General features: G+C 37.7%; 1 protein-coding gene across 1 annotated transcript; it reads left to right on the plus strand.

Moving 5' to 3' along the window:
* The first annotated feature begins 1,912 nt into the window (after nucleotides 1-1,912).
* Nucleotides 1,913-8,327, plus strand: LOC134136624 (cytochrome P450 7A1). Its single transcript, XM_062568538.1, has 6 exons — nucleotides 1,913-1,995; nucleotides 3,288-3,528; nucleotides 4,224-4,834; nucleotides 6,598-6,728; nucleotides 7,573-7,748; nucleotides 8,028-8,327. The coding sequence occupies exons 1-6, from the start codon at nucleotides 1,913-1,915 to the stop codon at nucleotides 8,325-8,327; spliced, it is 1,542 nt and encodes a 513-aa protein (XP_062424522.1).
* Nucleotides 8,328-24,986: the final 16,659 nt, after the last annotated feature.

Genomic DNA, 24,986 nt, shown 5'->3' on the forward strand with positions numbered 1-24,986 from the left:
CTCTGTGGTGCAACAGGCAGCATGTTTGGCTGTTGACTGAAAGACTGGTGGTTCGAGCCCACTCGCGGATGGTGCCCCCATGGTGGGGTGCCTGGGGGACAGTGCTGCTCCACACAATGGCTTTTGCATTAGGAAGAGTGTTGCCAGCAGATCGAGGGAGGTGATCCCGCCCCTCTACTCAGCCCTGGGGAGGCCTCATCTCGAGTACTTCATCCAGTTCTGGGCTCCCCAGGACAAGAGAGACATGGAGCTACTGGAGAGAGTGCAGTGTAGGGCTACAAAGATGATCAGAGGGCTGGAGCACCTGCCCTATGAGGAACAGCTGCGAGAGCTGGGCCTCTTCAGCCTGGGGAAGAGAAGGCTGAGGGGGGATCTGATCAATGTGTACAAGTACCTGAAGGGAGGGTGTCAAGGGGACGAGGCCAAACTCTTTTCAGTTGTCCCGTGTGACAGGACAAGAGGCAATGGGCAGAAATTGAAGCACAGGAAGTTCCACCTGACCGTGAGGGGGAAATTCTTCCCTGTGGGAGTGATGGAGCACTCGAAGAGGTTGCCCGGAGGTTGTGGAGTCTCCTTCCCTGGAGATATTCAAAACCTGCCTGGATGCAATCCTGTCTACCATGCTCTAGGTGAACCTGCTTGAGCAGGCAGGTTAGACTAGATGACCTCAAGAGGTCTGTTCCTACCTCAACCATTCTGTGATTCTGTGGTTCTGTAATGATGCACGTAGGCAAGGGAAAGACTTGGAGCTTGGGAGCTAAGGTAATAAAATGATTTTGAGTTTTAAAACACAGATGTATGGAATCAGAGGCACGTAGTGAGGCATGTAGAACTAAAATTTAGGGTGGTTTCTGAGATAAGAAAAGGAAGCTTCTGGATGATTTCTATCATTGGAGCAGTAGGACAATGTAAGGTTTGTGATATCTCTTTAAAGGAGACCTCTGAGCAAAAGTGACTGGTTAAATGGAGAATTAGAAAGGCCTTAGTAGTCTATGAACATGGAAAGGAATGCTGAAAGGAATGCACTAGAAAAATTAAGGAGCTTGGTCTTCTAGGTCTTCTGAAAATCCAATATGTTCCTCAGAGATTTTCTGGAACAGGACTAGAGGCCATATTCAAAGGCCATATAGTTGGCTGAACTGGTGCTATACAGTTTGGGGCAAAGACAAAAGGTTAAAAAAAAAAAGGAGAAGATAAAAGGTGAATTGGAGATGGAAGAGGATCCAAAAACATTGAGGAACAATGTGGTGGTTGAATTCTGCTTTTTTCTCTCCTGCTCTGTATCATAGAAAGCCCCATTTTCCCCTTTCTACTAGAGAAACTTTGTTAGAGAGAGTAAGTCCCTTTCTTTAGCAAGCTTTTTTTCCCCCAACCAAATCTTACCCATGCATATTAGAGCCTAGTTTATCCACAAGAAAGAGAAGGGAGGAGATGAGTAGGCTTGTAGCTGAAGTACAGCAGTAAATTTATCCACCATTTAGTTCAGCCTGTATCCACTGGACACCTGTCAGTAGCCATTTCATTTATTGCTAAACTTGAACTATAAACTGTAGTTGGTAAATCTCTGAGATAGATCAAAACACATCTGAGAGACCTTCAAATTATCAACTATTACAGCTGTTTGATTACTTTGGAACTGCTACTGATACGCGATATTAGCTCAAGGTCATGTCTGCAACCGTCTAGATCAACGAAACTCTCTACAGAAGGATGCCATGACAAAGACAAAATAGACTGTCCAGAAATAGTTAATTAATAGCTTGTTAAGTTGACTGAATTCCATTACATAACTGATGCACCTACTGCATATAAAAAGTGAACTGTCTTCTGTACCATTCTCAGCCACCTGGTCTTCTGTCATACTGGCAGTTACCACGTTTTCCACCTGGAAGTTTTTGGGCATTGATCTAAAATGTTTGTAACATCTTGGATCTGGGTAACAGTGACAATACTCTGTTGTGTTTTTTGGTTTATTATACGAAGGAGGAGGAGGCGGTAAGAAATCTTTTTAAAATGCATCTTAGCGTACTCAACCTTTATTTCTGTCAAATATAGTGTGTGAGATTAAAAGCAGTATAATCTAAGGAATATCAAGTTGACAGGTGCAGGATAATGCAGGCAACATTGTAGCTCAGACTTTTGAGAGATTTGTGTTACTTTTTCGTGTACGGGCTTTTTAAAAATAGTGAGGTAATGCTTAGACATAGGTGTAGATACAAATCTGTAAGTCTGTACCTGCATAAAGGAGGTAAATAAATATTAATATGCATGTTCTGATTTCCTAAAGTATGAGGCTATAGTTTTACCTGCATTATAATCACAGCTAATACCCACTTATTTCTAATATAGTCTAATACCTACTTACATCCCTAGCTACATGCTTTTAATAGAGATAATACTTGTATTGTATACTGTGTCGAATACCTATTTTTTAAAAAGCAGGAACTTAAGCATTTATCCTACTGGTTTGTGCCACCTTTACGGAAAGAAAAAGTAATTTGTGTACCTATTGTAACTTTATATTTTTAGCAGTCTTTTTTAAAAAATTTTCTTTAAAAGTTTAATAAAAAAGGCATAAAATAGTTAACTTTTTATCATATCCAATAGGATCATACTAGAAGAGCAAAAGTATTGTTTGGAAGTTATTTTATCATCCTTTTTTCAACTTACACATTGAAGTAGTTATTTGACTTTCAGATTAAAACATGTCATCTAAGCATAGGTTTAACTATAAGCATGTGCTTCATGATGCTTTGCCTGACAGACTATTATGCTTACTGAAGATCATGGCAAAATTCCCATTGTTTTCAGCATTGCAGGATCTACTCCAAATGGGACATACCAATAATAACAACCTTTCTACACTCAGAAAACTATTCCTCTTGGTATTCAAATTGAATTGCACAAGGACATATCAAACAATATTAATGGGATGATTTATTTATTTATTTATGGGTCAATCATGTATCTGTGCATGTAAGTTATGCCAGTGGAAACAATGTTGTATTTAACCAGATGAAATATAAACTCCTGTGGCAGGGGGGAAAAAAAAGGTGATGTAGACAAACTGTGTTCTATTATGTTTATTGAAATGCATAAAGTTATTCTTACTAGTATACCATATATCTCATAACAGACTTACTGTTCATGGTGGGGGGAAATTCTTTGTCAACAGTATAGCAGAAAACAAACATTACAAGAAGTCTAGCATCAGCACTTAGCTGGTACTCTTGGAGGAGACATATTGATGCACACTTTTAAATTAAACATTCATTTGCATTTTGTAGGCGACGAGGTGAACCACCACTTGAAAATGGGTTCCTTCCATACCTGGGCTGTGCCTTGCAGTTTGGTGCCAACCCTCTCGAATTCCTCAGGGAAAAGCAGAAGCAGCATGGCCACATTTTTACTTGCCAAGTAGCTGGAAAATACATTCATTTCCTCACTGACCCTTTTTCATACCATTCATTGATACGCCAAGGAAAACACTTGGACTGGAAAAAGTTCCATTTTACTACTTCTGCCAAGGTAGTATTTTAAAAATGGTTATAATATTTAACATGCGAAATACCTGCTATCAGATCAGACAGTACCATGTTAATCTGTACATAACTTCATAGCATAACTACATCTTTGAAATATAATTTGTTTCATATTTCTGCACTTTATCAGTTTAAAAGACAGTGGTCTTATTTTTTTCTCTCTTTTTTTTACAATGGAAAGGGAATTTGCGGTCATTTAGATTATCCAAGAATGACATTATCTAGTCACATAGTATCCCAGATTGCTAAAGTGAATATAGAGTTAGCATCCTATGCAAAATGATATGTAGCTTGCTGAAGGTGAAAACTTCTTCATGAGCTATTCACCCCTATGGAAGATTGTATGTTAATGCCTTAAAAAATGATGTAACATGATAAAAGCTCAATCAGATTTTTACTGAAGCAAGCAAAAAGGCTCCTGTTGATGTCAGTGAGATTTGAAGAAAGCCTTAGGTAACTATGTCTGTTTATTTACAAGCACCTATCAGAATCTCTTTTTGTTTGCCTACTTAACAGCCACTATGGTTCGCTGAGAAAGTACCAGTTCTAGTATTAATAGTCCTTGTTATGCTTTCCTCTAGTAAGCTATGAAGTTATACTTCGACTTTAATTTCTGTTAGACTTTTTCACCAAGGTTATGATAGGTCTTAATTACTGTATATACAATTTATTTTTTGACAGGCTTTTGGGCACGGTAGTATTGACCCAATAGAGGGAAACACTACCGAAAATTTTCATCAGACTTTCATTAGAACTCTTCAAGGTAATGCTTTAGATCCCCTCATTGAAGCAATGATGGAAAACCTACAATATGTCATGCTGCAATCAAGAACATCGAAACTCCAGCCTAATACCTGGGTGACAGAAGGACTTTATGCATTCTGTTGCCGAGTGATGTTTGAGTCTGGCTTTTTAACACTTTTTGGTACAGAATTTAATTCAAGTCATGATAAAAATCTGTCAAAGCAGGAAACTGAGAGAGCTCATATCCTAAATGCCCTTGAAAACTTCAAGGAATTTGATAAGATCTTTCCAGCCCTTGTGGCAGGCCTGCCAATTCATTTGTTCAAGAGTGCCCACAGTGCACGTGAGAAGTTGGGAGAGGCACTGCTCCACAAGAACCTACTGAAGAGGAACAAGCTCTCCGAGCTTGTCACCCTCCGCATGTTCCTGAACGACACTCTGTCAACCTTTGATGACAAGGAAAAAGCAAAAACCCATGTGGCAGTGCTGTGGGCGTCACAAGCCAACACCATTCCTGCCACTTTCTGGAGCTTGTTCTATCTTATTAAGTAAGTTCCAATGCTTATTTTCTCCAAATGAGAAAAATAATGTTTGTTATTTTTCAGAAACTAGGTCACTATTACAGGCAAATTCTGCTGCTTGATACCTCTTCAATGTCAAAGTCAAAAAGCTTGCTGATTACAACTGCAGTGGCACGTTGTTGTGGCCTTCCACAGAACCCCCCTCACTCACCTCTGACCAAGCAATGGTACCACAGAGGAATTCCACAGGATGTTTTTTTTTTTTAAAAAAAACACTCTAAAACAATATCTTGAGTCCTAGCATAAAAATAGTGTGTACAACACTTCATCAGTGAAAACTTTGGAGTAAATCTACACAGTGTGACCTTAAAAGTACTGGTGGCAGTCAGAATATTAAATTTATTGAAGGCTCCCAGTGCAATGGGAAAGTTTTAGACTATTTCCCTAGATTAGGCGAAATAAGCTTTAACCTAATTCTTCTTTTCACAACTACTTAATAGAAAAGAGTTTATACATTGACTAATCTACTGAATTTGAAGGAACTATGTAGACATACACCAAGAATCTGATGGCAACTCCCTGCCACTCTCCTTCCCAGCTCTGCAGCAGTGTTGTTACATGTGAATAAAGCTGTTGCAGCAGAATGAAGAGCCAGGCCCAAAACCTTGCATTCGTACATGGTGAATGCACAGTTTTGCATGGTTTAAGGCCTGCGATTTTGAGTTTCCCTTAAGATATATGTCAACATTCCTTAATAGAAGGCGACATTCAAAGCCTTATGTGGGTCAGAATTCTTGTACCTAATTTCTCAAGTTTCCAGACTAGACTGTCCTATGTAGTATTTTCCTACAATCTGGGGATGTGTACAGTGTAGACTGTGATTACTGGGCTTGTTATTCATGAGAGGAGTGCACAATTTAGGTAATACTGTTACATGTCCATTTTAGAATGAGTGAGCATAGATTGTAATCTACCACTGCATGACTAACTCTATGTACGTATCTAAATCTCTGACATTTTTACTTAGCCAGTGGATTGCATTCTATTCATATCTAGAATATCATTCTATTCATATGCTAATAATTGAAGTTCTCTGGGACTTTTCATGCCAAGAGCCTCACTGGCTTTAACTCTTCTGGTCTTGGAGTCTTTTAGTACTCTGATCGTGTCTTTATAACAATGGCAGTACTGCATCCCATATTGCTAATTAAACGTATTTCACCATAACTCCTATATTCTATGTTTGAAAGAAAGTCAAGAAAGTGAAGGATACTATGTTGATTTTAGTATTAGAAAGATTCTTTTCAGATAGACAGATAGATAGAACATTGCCAGTAGTAGTAGTACATCTCTAAGGAAAAATGATGTTGTAAAACTGATCTGGTTCCAAGCTTTTTACCTGCCATAAGGCTATTGCTTAACCTACGATCAATTGTTTCATTTCTTTTTCTTGGCATTGCTTTTACTGAGATCACTATTTATTTAATTGCTTTTAGTGACATCACTATTTATTTAACTGTGTTATGCACATTAGTTCTGTCCCACTCATCACTGGAGATAAAATCAAATATGTGGAGTTCTTTTCCACTTTTGAAGCTAAGGTATCTTTGCCAATAAATGAAAAACTGTAATTACATAAGTGGATTTTGTGGCAACATTTTCATTTTAGAAGGTTGTACTTGTCAGCTAACAAACTGAATTTTAGTCAGGAAGTAAATGAAAGGCAAAACCCCTTTTTATACTATTCTGAAGTACGAGATCATGTTATATTTTTGCTATTTTGATTTTAGGAGTCCAGAAGCAATGAGAGCTGCTACTGAAGAAGTGCAAACTGTTTTGGAAAGTGCTGGAGAAAAGATCAGCTTAGACAGAAAAAATATTTCCTTGAACCGAAAACATTTGGATAATATGCCCGTACTAGGTATGACTATTTTACTGAGCAGTACAAGAAATCACCCTGCAATGTTCAGAATCTCCTATTTTTTATCTTATAAAAGCTTATAACTAAATTATTATTAGCCAGTAAACACCAAAACAAAATTCTTAAACATTCCTTAGCAATGACTAAACCAACCAGTCTTCCCAATGTCCCAGGTAGTACTGAGAATATCAGAATTTGAATGAATAGTACTTTTTCCTAGGTTACGGCATGTATGAAAACTGCTACACAGCTTCATAGCATTGAAGACCCACAGCTAATTCACAGCAATATTTTTTAGTAATGACTTAAGATCAAAGAAAAGAGTGTTGTCAGATTTTATGTTCCAACTCTTACTATGTGAAGCAAGATGTTCTAATACCACTACATGTATTTCTTCTTAATGTTCTGCAAATGATAGGTACGTTTTTCCAAAACGTCAAAGTTTAAAAAGAAAACAATTTATGCTGAGATTGTTTTTGTTAGTACTGTTTTCTATGCATCTCCTCTAGGTTTCAGAAAGTCCTGTTCATTGCAGTAAAAATGTCTCTGACTTTCAAATATTTTGTTGCATCAACTATGATGATATTGCATCAACTGATGATGTTTACATCATTCTAGAGAAAAATAGGTTATGACCTAAGTGTTATCTGCAGAAAAGATAATAATGCTAACAACAAATGAGAAAGATATTTTCTTAGACATATGTAAAGTTATTGTTAAATTATATCTTTAAGTAAATGCAAGGTTTGATAGTAGGTTTGGAATAGTTCAAAACATTTGACCTCCCTCAGGGACATACGTATGTTATTTCCATGTTAATCTTTTTTTTCCCCTCTCCCTATAGATAGCATCATCAAGGAAGCAATGAGGTTATCAAGTGCCTCCATGACTTTCCGAGTTGCTAAGGAGGATTTCACATTGCACTTAGAGAAGGAGTTTTATAACATTCGCAGAGATGATATCATAGCTCTTTATCCTCAACTGTTGCACTTTGATCCAGAAATCTATGCTGATCCCTTGGTATGTGCTTATTACAATGCATTCAACTCCAGGCTATAGCAGGAAATAATATGCACCTTACTAAAACATTTATCAGTACTTCCACCATGGCTGGTTCTCTATTCTGCCCAAGACAGTCTATTCCTTTCCCTGGAGAGTCAATAGGCAAGAGAACTGTCCTGCGCAATGCCTGCTGCGAGGGGCTCTTCCTTCCCTGTCTGCATTTTATGTCTTAATGGTAGTAACCAGTTCTCAGAGGTATTCAAATATTAAGTACCTTTTAAATGGATTTTATTACAGACATTCAAGTATGATCGCTATCTTGATGAGAACGGAGAAGAAAAGACCGACTTCTACCGCAATGGTCGCAAGTTAAAATATTATTACATGCCATTTGGGACAGGAATTGCAAAGTGTCCTGGTAGGCTATTTGCTGTCCATGAAATTAAACAATTTTTGACTTTGATACTTTCATATTTTGAGATAGAGCTTGTGGATAGTAATGTGCAATGTCCATCTTTAGACCAATCCCGTGCAGGACTGGGTATTTTACAACCAACCAATGATGTTGATTTCAGGTACAGATTGAAATTTGCATGAAAATATATATTATATATGATACATATAAACTATATACTACATACCCACCTCATAAAACATAAACTTTGTATATATATTTTTTATATATATAAATGTTATAAGACTGAGAGAAAAATCTGAAGGAAGATGCTAATTTATCAGTCTAACAGAAAATGCATAAATTATACCATTATGGTACTGGAATGCAGTGGGGATAATGCCCAATGCTGTTACATGTTTCCCCTTTTACCAAATGCAAGTTGAGATCTTGAATTTGTGCAGCTACAATAGCTCTTTTCTTCTGCTAGCAAATACTTTTCCAGAGCAATACAGTTAGAATTTTGTCCCCTAGTTCAAAATAATTTTCAAAATTCAACGACAATTAAAATTTTGCCTCTTTTATAACTGAAACATTTGGGGTTTTTTCCTCTTCCATAGGTAAAATAACACTTTTATTTTAAAAAGGCAGACTGAGTGTGGGGAGAGGGAGTTGCCAGGGGAAGTATCTTTATGTTTTCATGAAAAACTAGAGAAAGACTTGAAGAAAATCTACAAACCTTTCACGTTCTAGTGAAGCTGCAAAGACTTGTATTATATGCATTGTAATATATTTCTTTTCAAAAAGTTGTAAATATATTAAAATAAATGATATTGGCTGAACATAACGTACCTTAGCCATTTGTCATTTCAGTGTGTTACATTCTCAATGTTTTACTTGCTAATTCAAAGCCAGCTGGGTCAGCTTTAAACCGGCCAGTTCAAATGCCAGTACAGAGATAAATTAATGGCCATTCATATGTTAACTAGTGAGTTTGGCTGGATTTTGCAGTCTTCTGTAAACTCCATACTTCCATGGTTTAATGTTTTCTTTCCATTCCCTTGGCCTACGTAAAACTGAAGTATTAAATAGGTCCTAAAGCTGATCTGACATTCAGCCACCCAAGGAATACCTACAGAATTGAACTGTGGTGAAGGTTAATAACACCACAGAATGCATCAAACAGAATAAAATCAAGTTTTGAACACTGTGGGATGGCTACTGGTGTTATCCCCAAATGCTGATGCTCTCAGAGACGGCACAGGAAATACAAAAGCAATGTCTCCATGTTTGCATTGACTATTTGGTACTTTTTACTCCTTCCCTTATTATATAATAATCCAGATCTGCTGGAATTATGTTTTCCTGGCTTTGATTTTGACTGATTCTATCTTATTTCCACAGCCTTCTCCACTACACTGACAGTGTATACATGAGGTCAGATGGTTGTATAGTGTGTTTTCTTTCCCAAGACTTACAAACACACTCTTCCCTCAACTACTAAATATTCCCCTTACTATATTTATTTTCTCTTCCCATTGTATACTGGTTTTGAAGTCAGTGCTAGCATTACTGTTGACAATCTAGAACAAGAAGTGCTTCATTGCAACTTGCATAAACCTCTACAAATTTCTAATGTAAATCATCTAAACTGATATCCTTAGAACTGTATTTGCAATTAAAATAGGTATATGCACTTTTTTTATTTGTAGTGCACATTGTTTCACATAATAATTTACTTTCCTTTAAGAATGATTTCTCTCCACATGCAAAGTACATGCACACACAGGCACACGGACGCAGACACAGACACACAAACACGCACACAGATCTTCCATGAAATTTTAATAAATTCAAGTTCAGTAGGAAAAAGGAGTACTCCTGCTGAAGCAGATATGACTGAGGAACGGTCAGGAGATCTCCCAAGGCATCTTGTGGCTGAGTCGTTATGATCTATCTCAGAATGTGCCCCAGAAACTTCTTCAACAAATAAAAATGCTGCATAAATACTTAGCTCAAGGATAGCTCTTTAGGCCTCCCAAAACTACACAGTCATTCTGGGCCAAAAGCCAGTATTATTCTAAAGTGCAAATTTCATCCTAGAAGAAACTGGAAATCAACTAATGTTAAATAAAGTGGGTGGTGAGACAAGGTCCTCCAAGTTGGCTTGACCATGCTATTGCAGTTAAGCAAGATACTGTAACATTTAAAAAAGAAAGAAGAGCAGGGTTCTGGGTCATCTGGGTAAGGTCTATGACCATATAAGGCCACAGCTGGGCTGTCAATGTTCATGAGCTGCTTAGGGGCTGGTAACACCACAAAGCCACTCGGACATCAGGTTCTAGCCAGACTCCTTTTAAGCAGCCAGCCAATTTTTCCGTAAACTATTTATAAATATTCATAAATATATCCTCTTCAATCTACATCAGAGGATTATAACTTTAAGCTTGACTAGAAATATTTTTACAGACATCAGGCGCAGATTAAATTTATATGTACTAGGACTTTATTTTATAAATCTGTCTTCTATCCACATTCATTATGCAGCATGGGATTTAAAACAATTATCCAAATATTATCCAAATGTTCTCTATTTTGCCTTTGTTACTTGCTTATGCTTTTATATATAAAAAACAAAAGCAGAGACCTAGTCTTTTATTAAAGAAAATTCCAACACTACATGTTTCTTTTCTCAACTCATCCTTTCAGTCATATTACGCACTTGATTTAAACCCTATTAAGAGCAAAGACAAAGACTTATTAAGACTTATTAAGATTTATTAAAGTTTATTAAGAGTATAGGGAAAGCTCCAGCTGCAGGCTAACAGTCTGTCCTGAACTCAAGTCTTTCTACAAAGGATTTATAACAACTTGATTTACAATATTATCTACTCCTCTGAGGCACCTGAGCCAACTGGAGGTTCATTCCCTTACAAATGCCATTATTCATTATGAAGACTATTTTCAAAACACAAAGGCAAGGTTCATGTAACACAGCCATCTTGTAGCAATAGGAATACAGATATGCATATTTTAAAATGGCCATCTCACATTGCTCTCCTACAGTGCTAATTCAAATATTTCCAGAAGCAATTGAGTCACAAGAACCTGCCACAGCAAGAGTATACGGAAGCAGATTTATTAAAATTTCTTTGAAATTTCTATTTTATTTGTGTACTTTGTATATTGAGGTAGATCATTTTTAAAGGAAAGCTGCTCATCATGTGCATCAGTATGCACTACAAATATAAAAAAGAACTGAAGCAGCTAGGCTATTCCCAGACTGACTAACCAACCACATTGCAGATAGAGGCAGGCACAAGGGTCCCTATCCATTCCACGCAAGTCCAATGCCTTCACTGAGGAAGTACCAGCAAAAAGCAGAGCTGTCATCAGACCATAAACATGCTACTCCATGTTTGGCTCAAGTGCTCCTATGGTCCTACCAAATCCCCTGCAGGAGCACAGCACTCACCACTCACCTTCCCACCACCTCTCTTTTGCTGGGATAGGAATTCTGAGTAGGAGCCTGGATCCATAATCTGTGAATTGCTATTCACTGGGAAAGAAACATAGAAAAACAGAGGCAAGCAACTCTTTTTGCCTCGCTCTGAAGTCCTGAAAACATAAGAAGCATATCAGCAACTCTTCAGAGGTCTTTATGGAGTTATGCTACAGAGCTGACCTAGTGTTATGTAGCTGAAAAGAGCTGGTATAATCTCCAGGAGTGAGTTAATATGATTTATTTCACATTTGCTGGTTTTTATCTAAACTGTCTTTTTTAAACTCAGGCAGTCATTTTTAAACTAGGGATTTTGAGGTTTATCACTGTCCCCTCCTTGGTTTTCTGTTTCCCAGTCACTCTTGTGCTCCTGCTGCAGCACTGCGGCTCCTTTCTGCTTCCTAAAGGCAGGGCCAATTTTTCCTTACCTTCTTGCATACTCACCACATATACATTGCAAAATCTGTACTATACTGAAGTTAGAAATTCAACGTAAAGAAGCACTGGGAGGCTTACAGTCTTCAGCTGCAGGTCTGCTCCTGCTTCCTGTCAGGATCTACTGCTGCCTTCCCTTTACAGCTAGGTTAGGAAACCCTAGGGCTAACTAGATCCTGTGGATTTCCTGAGAATTGCAGTTTCACATAAGCTACAGGAATGTCAAATGTACTCAGGACTATAAACTGCATTTTTATCATATGGGCTTCCTTTCAGCCCACTAGTGTGAAGCAGCCCTGTGAGGATCTGAATCACAGTGGGCAGTGTGATTTCTCTGATGTGATGATATGACTATTCTATTACATTTCGAATGTCTTCATATTATCATCATCATCATTAGAGTGAATTTTTACAAAAAAGCCTCAATGATATAGGATAATTCATCATATATCTCATCCTACTGTCTAGTGTAAGTGTACATCAAATACAGGCTTGAAGGTGGATGGAAATTCAAGTCAATTTAATTCCCTCTTGGTAGAAATTAAAATAAACCTTTAGATAATAAAACTGATCTGCAGCTGAGTTGCAGGAGACTGGGGAGGACCAAATTTCCCAGCAGCCTTCTACTACTCTCAAAATCAGACCGTGAGTCTGATATAGTACAGAAGAGGCATCAACAGCTCTAGTGCTTTGGTCTCTCTTGTACTCCACATTATTAATGCTCCTCCTTTCACCTGTAGTTACTCAAAAATTTTGAATTTTTTGTCCTACCCAGATTAGCTGAGAGACCATGATAGTAAGGTTTATAGGTGAGTTTAATAGGCCCGTCAAACTGAAGCAATTTTGTCAAAGACCCTTCTAAAACAGTTTGCACATGTTAAGAAAATGTAAAGGTTAATGCCAGATCCACCATTGGTATAAAAGCTCTTTGTACTCCTTCTTTAGAAAAGTTTGTACCTGAACACACTGTATTAATAGAAATGAGAGGAAAAAGAGTGCTCTCTTTCCACTCTGTGACAAAAGAAATACACATGAACAGTTCAAAGTTTTGAGCAGAGATTTTATTTTTTTAGCAGTATGGTTGCACATAAATGTTTTGGTTTGCTGTCATGGCTGCTAATTTTCTACCTTCAGTTAAACCTCTGTTACCAGGGTCACACAGATATAAGTGAGGGGAGAAGGCGGTACAAAGTCTGTGGCTGCTATGCCTCGGCTAATATAATCAAATACTTCATCAATCAATACTCATCTGCCTTGCCAAGGTCACGGACACCGCAAGGTTATTAGAGGACAATTCTGTTTGCTGACTCTCCAAATAGCAATACTTTTCTTAAGATTAGAGACAAAAAGCAGACCAAGAACAATTAAAAAATATTAGGCAGACCCAGTCTGGATGGAGTAGGCAGCCTACTGCATGGACGTGCAAGTATTTTACATAACTACTAGGTAAAATATATATATATAAATATGGGAAAAATGGAGCTAAGACTCTTTCTCCCAAGTGAGTATTATAGCTATTCTCTAGAGGAGTAAGAGTCAGCAGTAACTCATGAGAGAGGTGCAAGTATATTATGGATGAGGCACACTAAGGAGTTTAAGTGCATATGGTTTTTTGTACCCAAGATAGCTGGTGTCTCTGCACAGCAATCTTGGGAATAACACACAGGCAGCTGAGTGAGAGCAGGTGGCCTAAATCTGAGCAGAAAGAGGTATTTTGACTGAAGCAGATGGGGTGTGAATAGTGAAAATGTTTTACAGTTTTCAGGCTAAAAGAAATCTTTACATTTCCAACCATGGAGTTCTTGGAAGTGACTCAATGTCCTTCCTAATGAAGAAGGACGTGTTAGAAGACAAGGCACAGCTCTTACACTTCTGAAATTGTGCTGGTCACAGCTGCTATTCACCAGCTGCGACTCATCCACAGAGATACTAAATCAGACAACCTTCTGCTGGATGCTGGGAGACATGTAAAATTATCCTGGATGTGGTTTAACCAGCTCGTTCCCAGCAGAGTGAGTGTGAAGTAGCAGCAGACACGTTTGGAGGTAGCCAAAAGGGTTTAGGAGGACAGGGCATGGATGGGGATTTTGGTAGTTTTGGCTCTCAGTGGTTGAGGAAATTAAGGAACTGACCCCGTGAGCTGCAACGCACTGGCAATTTTCTCAAAGTACAGCTGCAGAAGACTGGGAACTGTTTTGATAGGATGAAGCTAAAACCAGCATAGACAAATTTTAAAAGGAACAAGCTGCCATTGCGCTGGGTGGGGACAGAGTCTGTGAGGCTTGCTTTGAGGTGATCTCCAGTGGTGGAGAAAGGCGAGCATGGATCCTGAGGGACTGAGGCTGAAAACGACAACTCTTCCCGGTCAAAACTAAAGCAGTCTCGTGCTCGAACAGAAGCAAAAATATAAGCACTTAGTAACAGAGCTGCCTCCAAGTTCAGACAGCCAATCTTCAATGTCCAAACGATATTTTTGGTGACTGCAATTTGGGACAAAGGTTTTCAAGTCCTACCTAATGTTTTAAAATCCTTTTTGGATCCTAATGTAGAGGATATCAGGATAAACTGTTGTTTATATTATTGACTTTTCATGTTAACAGTTTCTGAAGGGGGAAAAAAGAAGAAAAGACGATATTTTTCAGGAAGTATGGAATAAATTTTGGTGACAACTATAGCTTAGGTCAACAAGGTACTTAAAGATATCGTTCATGGTCTCAATGTAAATAGATAGCTGTAGCAGTATAAACAGGCATCTACTGTTCATGAGCAGAGTGCTGTCAGCAGGCTGAAGGTAGGGCCAAGGTTTGCTCCCATTTACACCACCACAACTAGAGTTATATCAACAGAGTTGCATAGGATGCAGAGGGGGTTGCACATAATTATGCTTGCAGTTGCTCCTTTTTAGCTAGTTGTATAAGGGAGGTTTGGTGGTAAAAGCAGGCATTGCCTCAGAGTAACTTTAGGATTAAACAATAAAAAGGTTACATATTATTAAATGGACTATTGTCAGTGTAAATACACACCTTGCTAACTGTTGTTGACTTTAGTTTGCTCTCTGCCAAGAGAGCCAACTCTGTGGGACAACACTTAAAATCAAATGATCTTCACGTGTCATGAAAAGAGAAAGAGGTCACTTCAGCCCAACGCATTGCAGAGCTACAGATTTTTTAAAAGTTCATTTTACATGATTCACTGATAAAAATTATCCTGCATTCTCCGCTTGTCTTTTTAAAGATAAGTCATTTCTGAAATACAATTCATCAACTAGAAGGATCCCATAGCGATTTTGAAAGATTAAATCATCTTGATTGATTTGAGCCACTCTTGTTTTGAAGACACTTCAGTGTGAGGATCTATATCAATATTTTTCAGTTGCATTTGTGTAACAGTTAATGGGAAGGAGCTCGGTCTCCAACAACTGCAGACTTTGGATGTATAAATATCCACAAAAACATCGTAAGACCACAGTTTGGCATCAGGTCAGACTAAAGGTCCATTTAACCCTAGCTTTCTGTTTCTAATAATATCCCACATGTGCCTACAAAAGCATATAGGATTAGGACAAACATACAATGAAACTTCTTCAGGTTCTGTGTAATGGATCAGTTCCCAAAGGTGCTAAGCCTTCCGGCACTAGCCCTTTTCAGGAAAAGGGCTGATTTTCTGTGAGGTTTTGGAGGCCTTTGAGAGGCCTCTGGCCTTGCATTAAATGCTGAAGTAACAGGCTGCGTGAAGCACCAGCTTGCAGGAACACAGAGCATCCCTGTGATTTGCCTATGCCAGATACAGCCTGACCAATCTTACTTTTCACTTGGTTTGTAGATGCTTCAATGTTAGCTCCTTTCTGTCTCTTCTCAGCTCGTGGTCTGTATGAATGTCTGGCCTGTATGTGTGGAGCACCTCTGAATGGTAAATCAGAGCCTGACAAAGAACTGGATATTAACATTTAGTTCTTCTGGCAGCTTTACCACTCACCTCTGCCAATTTTAGATGATCTCTTGAAGCATAGGATGAAGAAAGTTGCCCAAAGAGGCACATCAGCTGGGGAGAGATGATCTGGGCCTTGCTGACCTACTGTGCTCTCAGCTCTACTCTCTTCTTTAATGATAACTGTACTGCTCTCTTTAGTGGTGGGAGAAAGACCTCTTTGCTTTACATGACAGTTCAGCTTGACTGCTCTTTCCAGGTAAGTGCACCTTTCCTGAAGTTTCACAATCAAGGCAAGTTCTCTAAAAATACCTGCTCCACATCAAACTGACTTATTTCATGACTATGTCTTTTCTCAAACATAAGAACTTGGAGTAAGGAATAGCATCTTTACAAGGGTTAAAAACTACTGTTAAAAATTACAGAGGAAACCATTAACTCTGCAAACAATATTTAGTTATAGTGGTTCTGTTACTTATGCCTCATACTCTTGACACATTAGTTATTTCCATGCATTTTTCAGACAAAATGTGTAAAAAGAGCAAGACAATTGTTGTCCATTGCAGTTTTAAAATTGCACATCTGGAGTTAGAAGACATTCTCCTGTGTCTATAAAAGACTATCAAAGGACTTTTCCTGAAATTTGATGACATGATAAACCATGGACAGCTCTGCAGAAATCATAATCAGATGATATAGGTACAGCTATACCACAATCTAGAACACTGCAGAGTTATCTCTGACATTAGGTTCCTACTGGACATATTGCAATGCCAGAAGGTAAACACCTAGATGTAATTCCAAATACCCAAGCTAATTGCTGAGGCTTCTGGTGCAGCCTGAGGAGAGGTGGGGGCTGAGCAGCAACTGAATCTGACCTAAGATGTGGATTCTGCAGTTAAATGACACTGGCACGAGTTACATTCTTATTCTTTGGCCTCTCTGCTAAGAACATTTTTACTGTTGTTATTTATTATCAGTATTATTGCCAGGACCTCATAAGAATTACAAAAGCACAGAATAAAAGGACTATGCTTCTCCCAAAGAGTTCACAATCTAAGAAAAAGATAAGAGGCAAAGGCGAATAGGATCTCTCTAGAGGAGTGCAAGGAAACAGTGAAGCAGTGTTAGCAGCAAGCTACCTAGTGATCTGAATAGATGAGCAGCTTGGCTAATGTCAAGTTTACCACAGGCACTGAAAGCATCTTGATTAGGTCTGACCTAAAACACGACAACAGGACAGTGAATACCAGATGACAGATATGAAAGGAGTAAGCCATGATCTTCCTTGAAAGTGAAAAGCAGCTGTTTATCTTTGCTGCTATAAAGGAGGCAGGAGAAGAATGTGAGGGAGGAGGGATCACCAGCTAGATAAATGACCTTTGCAGCAAAATTATGAACAAATGTAGGTAGGACCAGAGGGCAAAATTACTGTAGTGACAGAAAGCAAGAAGTGTTTTGTTACAAGGATAGATGGGAAAGGAATAATTTAGAGAATAAAGGAATAATGCATAGAGAATAAGTTATGCATAAGCCAAGAGGTAACATTTTAATAAGAGGAGCAAAACTGCTCCTCAGAGACTGCTGATGGGTGACCAGGGTTGAGGATAAGATATTGGTTTTGAGGCTTGACCTGATTAAAAATATTGGGAAGATCCCTTGAGTGAAAAGGGTATAAATTCAAATGATGGGAAGCTAGAAAAACAACACTTAAGAAGCACTCCAGACTATAATAATAAATGGTGTGTTCAGCAAGCTCAGAGGCAAGTGAGAGGAATGACTGATCATGACATAACATGACATAAATTTCTGTTAGAGGGGGAAAAAAAAAAGGGAGCTGGGGACAACAGAGGTTAGGAAATGAGTGGGAGGCAGGAGAAGAAGAATGGACACGGGGACACTCATAAGCTACAATAGGATGAAGTCAAGAAGAAGAGGAGAGCCCAGTAAGGGTGCCAGTCAGTAGAAACCATGAACCTATGTTTCCAGAACAGATCTCAGACAGACCCTATTCCAAAGAGTGAATAACATACAGCAGACTGAATTCACAGGCATGTACTTATGCAAATATTTGCCAGCACTCTGATCAAAGTTATTAGGTGATAATGTTCAGCCCTGAACATTTTGCCTTGGAAGCTGGCCTTGAACAACATTTATTAAGGTTTTCCACTACTACTGCTATTGCTAAAGATCAGTACACCAAATTTCACTGCCAATTAACTTTGAACCTTTGTACAGAGGACTACCAGTAAGAATCTCCAGAAAATAATGTATTTTAAGCCTTCCAAGTAAAACATGTGCAACAATCAGCAGCACTGTATGGCCACTATTATAATTTATTTATTGCCAAATTCTGCTAGACAATAAAATAAAAAAAAAAAAAGGAAACAATTTTCACTGCTGGTTATGCTTAGTCATGGGAAAATTGTATTATTAATGTGGGTGTTTTTCCTACATTAACTGTCTTTTCGAATTCTTAACTTCAGTGTAGTTAGATTTTGCAATGCATATGCAGTGAGCGTACAAGAAGGAAAAAAATTGGGTACTACATATGTATGGAGTGAGATAGAAATAATATATAAGAAAAATAGAATATTAAATTGTACAGCTGAAGACTGCACAATTATTTATTTTAGAAAATTAAAATAAAAAAGCGCCCCATTTTCAGAGTGACAGAGTGCTAGAGCAGGAGTTAGCTCACAGATTAAGAAACCTACCTGTAGAACTGTACGTGAACTAGGTCTATAGTCAGTAGAGATCTAGACAATACAATCAGAGAGCTGAAAGTCAGCTGCTGCCTAAGTATGGGTGTCTACTTCAGGGTGAAATGAACAAAATGGTGGACTTAAATGACTGAAGTTGGTGAGGTTTGCCCACAAACAGGTGTCTAGAACCACTTGAAATGCCCTGTGGTACTCCATGCAATCTCTAGGGTCACTTCATAAAGATATGTTTCCTGTAAGTCAAATCTGTCAACTTCACGGCATCTTAGACACCTAAAGACTTCTCAGATCTCATTATGACAACTTAATCAAGCCCTGAATCTCCACTGACTAGAAGAGAAGCTTGGACACTTTTCTCCTATGTAAATGCATATAGGAGGATACTCATACGTCAGTGTCAGCCTCTGAAACTCTGAGAATGGGATTTGGTTCAAGGATTTTCAAAGGAACGCACACTTTGAATTCAGTTTTGGCCCATCAGCTCTTAAAAGAAATTTATATTTCTACAGAAACACAAGCTACTGATCACACAAAAGAATACATCTGTCCCAAAGACTTTTGCTCTGAATTGCACTCTGAAAGGGCACTGTGAAGAGATATTGTTCTTGGTTTAGGCATCACATCATAGATTTTGTGCACAAGCCAAGGGAGTCAAGACCACATGGATCTGGAAAAACATTTTGGCCACCAATGTTTTGTGGGGAAAAAAAAGAGCAAATTTTGGTCTATCAAAATCATTACATCTGGTTTGTTTTTTCCAAAATTGTTAGGGCTGGAAATAAAAACAAACCAAAATGGATTAATTCTTTCACTCTGCTCAGAATGAAACATTTATTTTCTTTTCTCTGTTTAAAAAGCTACTTCATTTCAAATATTACTTCAAATTAAAGCATTAAAATATGAAACATTATTTTTCACTTGATCTGCACCAGTTGTCAAGATGTGATTTGCTGAAGATTCTGGACTGTTTTGCTTCAGGTCAGATCTGCAGAATGGGCTCCATCCCATTCTTTCTGAAATTAATTATTTTCATAGCTTTGCCGGTACCTAGAACTTCTGCACTTTCTATTTTAACCATAGAACTGTTAGTTAACTTTGCGCTCATATACTGAAATCTACATAGACTCATACAGCTTCTTTTCCTTGAAAAGATTTCAAAGACATTTCTGTGGAGTTCTTTTGTACTAAAAGTTGCCCAAATCACTAGGGGATCAGTCTACTTCCAATCTTATCAATGTCAGCAGGAATTTTATCCAAAAATTCTATACGAAGAAAAACAATATGCAGTGTTCTTGAAAGTTGCCTCTGTATGTTTGACTAGGAGAGCAGAAAGTGGCTTTGTATATTTCTGTTAATTAAAATCCCCAGAGAGGCACGCGTCAGGATAGACTCCAAGAATGGATTTATATCTATTGCTGAACACACAAATATGGATCCATCAAACTACATAGAGACGTTCCATTCTATTGACATTACACTTTGGTATGCAGTCTCATGAATACAGTAGCCTTTCTGTCCAGATCAGTTGGTGAGATGCATGTTGCATAAACCCTCTACAGTAAAGCTTAGGTGCAGAGCTATATCTTTTGTTTATTTTAAAATGTGTCAGAAATTAAATCAAATTCCTATTCACAAAGTGAAGTCATTGATCGTCACTTTGTTTGCTGTGTATCAAGTCCCTCTTGTAAGAGTTGTCACGGGTGTCAATGATCCCAACAAATGATGCACATTTAAAATGAAAAGATAGAGATTTGGGGACTTCTGCTTGTTTTTCCTCAGCCAAGTCATTCACTACCTCCTACTCAGTATTTCTCACCTCCAACTCCACAGATTTAAATTCAAGCTGATTTATTTGCTCCTTGCTAACTCTGGAGAGTAGGGTGAAAGACCTCTGAGGTACAAATGAACTCAAAGAGATAGAATAATTTAGGTTGCAAGCTATGATTCATCACTCCTACTTTAACCCAGTCTCTGGATACTGCAACCAGGGAAAAGAAAACTTCAAGGGACAGATACAGTTCTCAGGAAAAGTTCATAAGCAAAGTCACATTTTTCTGCTAGAGCTTTTTTGGCTCTTCCTTACTTCCTCACTTAGAAGATTCTATTGGCTCACAGAACGAGAATAACCCTCTGTTAACTTCTGCAGGAATCCAGACTGATGGTCTGCTTTAGGAAATCAGAAGCAAAAAACCACCACCACCACCATGGTGACGATGAAGCTCTCCCACAGACTGTGTTATCTGCAGGTTTTGGCATGTCATTGGTTGACAGATCAGCTCCAATAACAACTAAAATCTCATTACTGGCATGAAACTATGAGACTGAGTCAAAAATACTGGCAAAATGCTCTGACCTCAGGTTAAAGCTGGTAAATGTCCCCTTAGTCAAAAGTAGTGAGGAAAGAGGGAGGCCCTAAGCAACTTTTTTCATCATCCTAACATTCAAAAGACAGAAAAGCAATGGGGGGGGACCTATAATAATCTACTATTAAGTGAGAACCAGGCACCCCCTACTATCTTGATAACCTTAACCCTTTGTCCTTACCATTCCCTTCTTATATCTACTATAATATTTGCAGCCAGCTTCACTGGAAACACCCCTCACATTTACAATATTTTAGTTTGTTCTGTGTAAGGGGAAAAAGCTCATGCTTCTAAAACAAATCCTGTATTTTCTTCCTCTCCCTATAGATTAAAGGGCTTTGTTCTGGCCAGAGAGGGGCTGAGAAACAGCCAGATACAAATACATTCAGAGTAACAGCAACAGAGAAGCAGCACACAAGATATTCAAGTTCTTTGATTGGGAAAATTTAGCTTAGCTATGGCAAAAAAGATGGATCCTTGAGATGCAATCTATTGTGTTCTAGCCTCAAGAAAGTAAGTTTTAGGTAGAAAAGAAACTACAACATGATCAGCCTAAGTAGCCACCCAAGCAAAGCATTACTCACTCTTCCTCATCAGTCTAACACATGAAGTAGATTAGCTGCTGAAGGTCAAATAAAGTGAATGGAGGCACTACGTAATAGATTTTTAACTCTGAAAGCATGGAATGAAAACGTTGTCAGAAGACTCAATTTCAGTTACAGATGCTCAAATAGACAAGAATACAAGGAAGAAGTATGATATTTATGAAAAAAGAGTAACAATCATTCAACATGGGAAATGTAAACTGCAAGCTCAAAGAGTGCTACCATAGCTGGGGTAAGACAGCAGTATCTTTTCCTGCCATGTGTGTAACTTTTGCTAGCAGAAGACTACCTGATACAGGATACAATCAACTTCTCTCTCCTCTATCAAGAATGACAGAAGAAGAAAGGAAAAATCTGCCCTACTGATTTGCTATTATCAGCTTCAATAGTGCTTGTAAACTTCTCCATGTAGAGGTAGACTAGAAGGAAAATTGAGATAATTACCATACTTGTAGAAATACTATTCAGTTGCACTATCTGAGCTTGCACATGCTACTATTCTAAGAAAATTAATAAAACTAAATGTGTATTTACTGGTGGCGTTGGCTATGAGTGAAGGCTATTTGGAAATCCCTGACTCCAGGTCACCTCTACCTTCTCTGCTTGCGCAGCAGACTGATTGGGTAATAAAGCCTATACAGCCAACTAAGGCAAACAGACCTTGCCAGGTTGGCCTGTTCTGACTTCAAGGGTTCAGCTAAAACTGAACTACCACTTCAAAAGAGAAAGAAATAGAAAACAAGCAATTCTCTTCCATATATTTTTCTCTACAATGAAGCTATAAATTGCATGCATCAATGCATCAGCTTGGAGATCCATGAAAAAGACAATTTAATTGCAATAATAACAGTTAATTTTGTAGACTTACTAGGAGCTAGAATTGGAGAAACCAATAATATACTCATTGATCTATTATTTTTTCAAAATTATATTGCAGTAAGGCCAGAAGATTGCAACACCCATTAGAAATCGTAAACACACAAAGAAACATGGCCCTAACCACAAAAAGCTAAGGATCGCAGCATTAAACCTGAAGCTAATTATTCTCATACATGCCCACACGTAGACAAGTTGTCTTTAGGGAATTACTTACGAGCATACAGGAACATTACATAGGAGCATAAGAATTTGCAGGCTCAAGCCTCTGACATGGAACTTAAAGGGATTTTCTGTACACAGATAACGTTTAGCTGTGTAAATAACAAGTAAAAGTTACTGAATGCAAGAGGTCAGTGCAGGTTTGAGGAGAAACATGGAGAATTAAAGTTTTTCCAAAATTTTTTTGAAATTCCAGTTTTCTCAAATTTATCTGTTGACAGTGTGACCTGCTCCATATCTGCATCATATAGGCAACCTAAACTTTACTTCTTAATTTGGAACACATGATATTACAAAAATATGGAAAAAAAAAGGCAAAACAATCCTCCAAAGGCTAAGGTATGCAACCACAGGAATACAAAAAGCACTATCTTAGTAAACCTCAAACATGATTAACATTCCCTGAGGGAGTCAAAGTTCAAAAGTGTTAGATAACCTATATAAGAAATCAAATGTGAACTATCAAGACAACACAGAATAGAAAACAAGCCTAGTGCAGCCTGGAATACAAAATGACTAACTGAATTTGCTAATAAACCAAGCCAAGAAATAATTCGTGAGGTAACTAACTGTGAACCTGAGGGAAAACAGCTGACCTTCTGAGAACCTTGAGGGCTGCAGTCCCTGGGCAAGAATTCTCTGCCAGCACCAGAAGCGGACTACAAAGAGAAGTTAAATTTTGATTATATGATTTTAATTGAGGCTCATCTATCAATATCCATTAAATAGAAGCAAGTGAAGTGCAATATTTAAAAGTGACATTGGGTGAAGTTTGAACAATCCAGATTTGCTTAATGTACCCAAGTTAAGCTTTTATTTATTTTACATTGTGGTTTTATGATAAAGAAATTGAAAGAAGAAAGGCTTTGAAGTAAAGTTTTGAAGTAAACTTAGTTTGTCCTCCACGTGAAATTATTTGGCAATTTTTAGACTTACTAGGAGCTAAAATTGGAGAAACCAATAATATACTCATTGATTTATTATTTTTTAGATCTAGCAAACAACAGGAATTGTATTTTTTTGGACAAAGAAAAAAAAAGATGACAATCAAAATTTTCAATATCAGCACCTAGTAAGACACTAAGAAATCCACAAACTAAACACAATTTTCACAATCCTACAAAAGTAATCTATTTTATTTAAACTTAACAAAATGCATGATATAGCAAAGTGGTTCCTGTGTGCTACCCTTTGGGAGTACTCAGTCACTAATATTTAAATGGTTTAAGAACTTACCTACATAAACAAATTAAGTTGGTCTGAAGTGAATTTATGAATATAAAGTAATAGCTCTTCCCAAATAATTCCCTAAAGGAAAGTTTAATTCCACAATTAAGACCATCTTGTTCAGTTTACCTTAGTCCAGTTCAGAATAAGATATCATCTTTCCTCAAAAAAGGGGCCAAATGTGCAGTTTATTAATCATAAGCATTTAACTCAAAACCAGGTAGCTACTAACAAATGGACTGGAACTGAATACCATTCCCACTTTTCAGTTTTACATGAGCAACTTCTGTTCATCAATTGTGTTAAATATTTAAGTTCGGCAGACTTTAGAGCGTCTGTAATGAAAATACTGAAGATGAATTTAACATTTCCAGCCTTTAGATATGCAAATTATTTCCCATAAAGAAATTTGGCATTTTGATGAATTTGGATATATTTCATAACTGTTTCTGCATCAAACCTAAGAATCTGTTTACTGTAAGTATGGCTAGGCAAGGCAAATTGCTTCTAAATATTAAGCCATTTAATTTTACCTTGTTGCCTAAGTAACAAAACCCCCAATAAATTGTGTTAATAATTAAGACATCTTACAAAAAGCCAGCATAACAATGAAGATTGAATGAAAATAGAACGCAGTGAAATTGACTTTCATTGTTGGTTCATTCAATAACTATAGAAAAAATGTGTTTTATTTTTGCTTTGAAAGTATTTGAACCACTTTTTTCAAGCTTCCAATTCTTAAGATGCTTTTCTCTTCTACAGACTTCTGTAATACTTTCCCCTCCACATCTTCTGAAGATAAGTGCTCAAGTCATCTCCACCATCATTTTCGTCCTGATAACCTACTTGTAATAAGCTCTTTCAACATATTTTCTTCAATCTTTAAATCTTTTTCATTGATTTTTGTACACAATTTCTAATGTTAAGAACCAGGACTAGCACACATAACTCATCAAGGATAGATACAGAGGTTAAAATCATC

This window comes from Rhea pennata, chromosome 2 (genome assembly GCF_028389875.1).
Source record: "Rhea pennata isolate bPtePen1 chromosome 2, bPtePen1.pri, whole genome shotgun sequence".
NCBI lineage: Eukaryota > Metazoa > Chordata > Aves > Rheiformes > Rheidae > Rhea > Rhea pennata.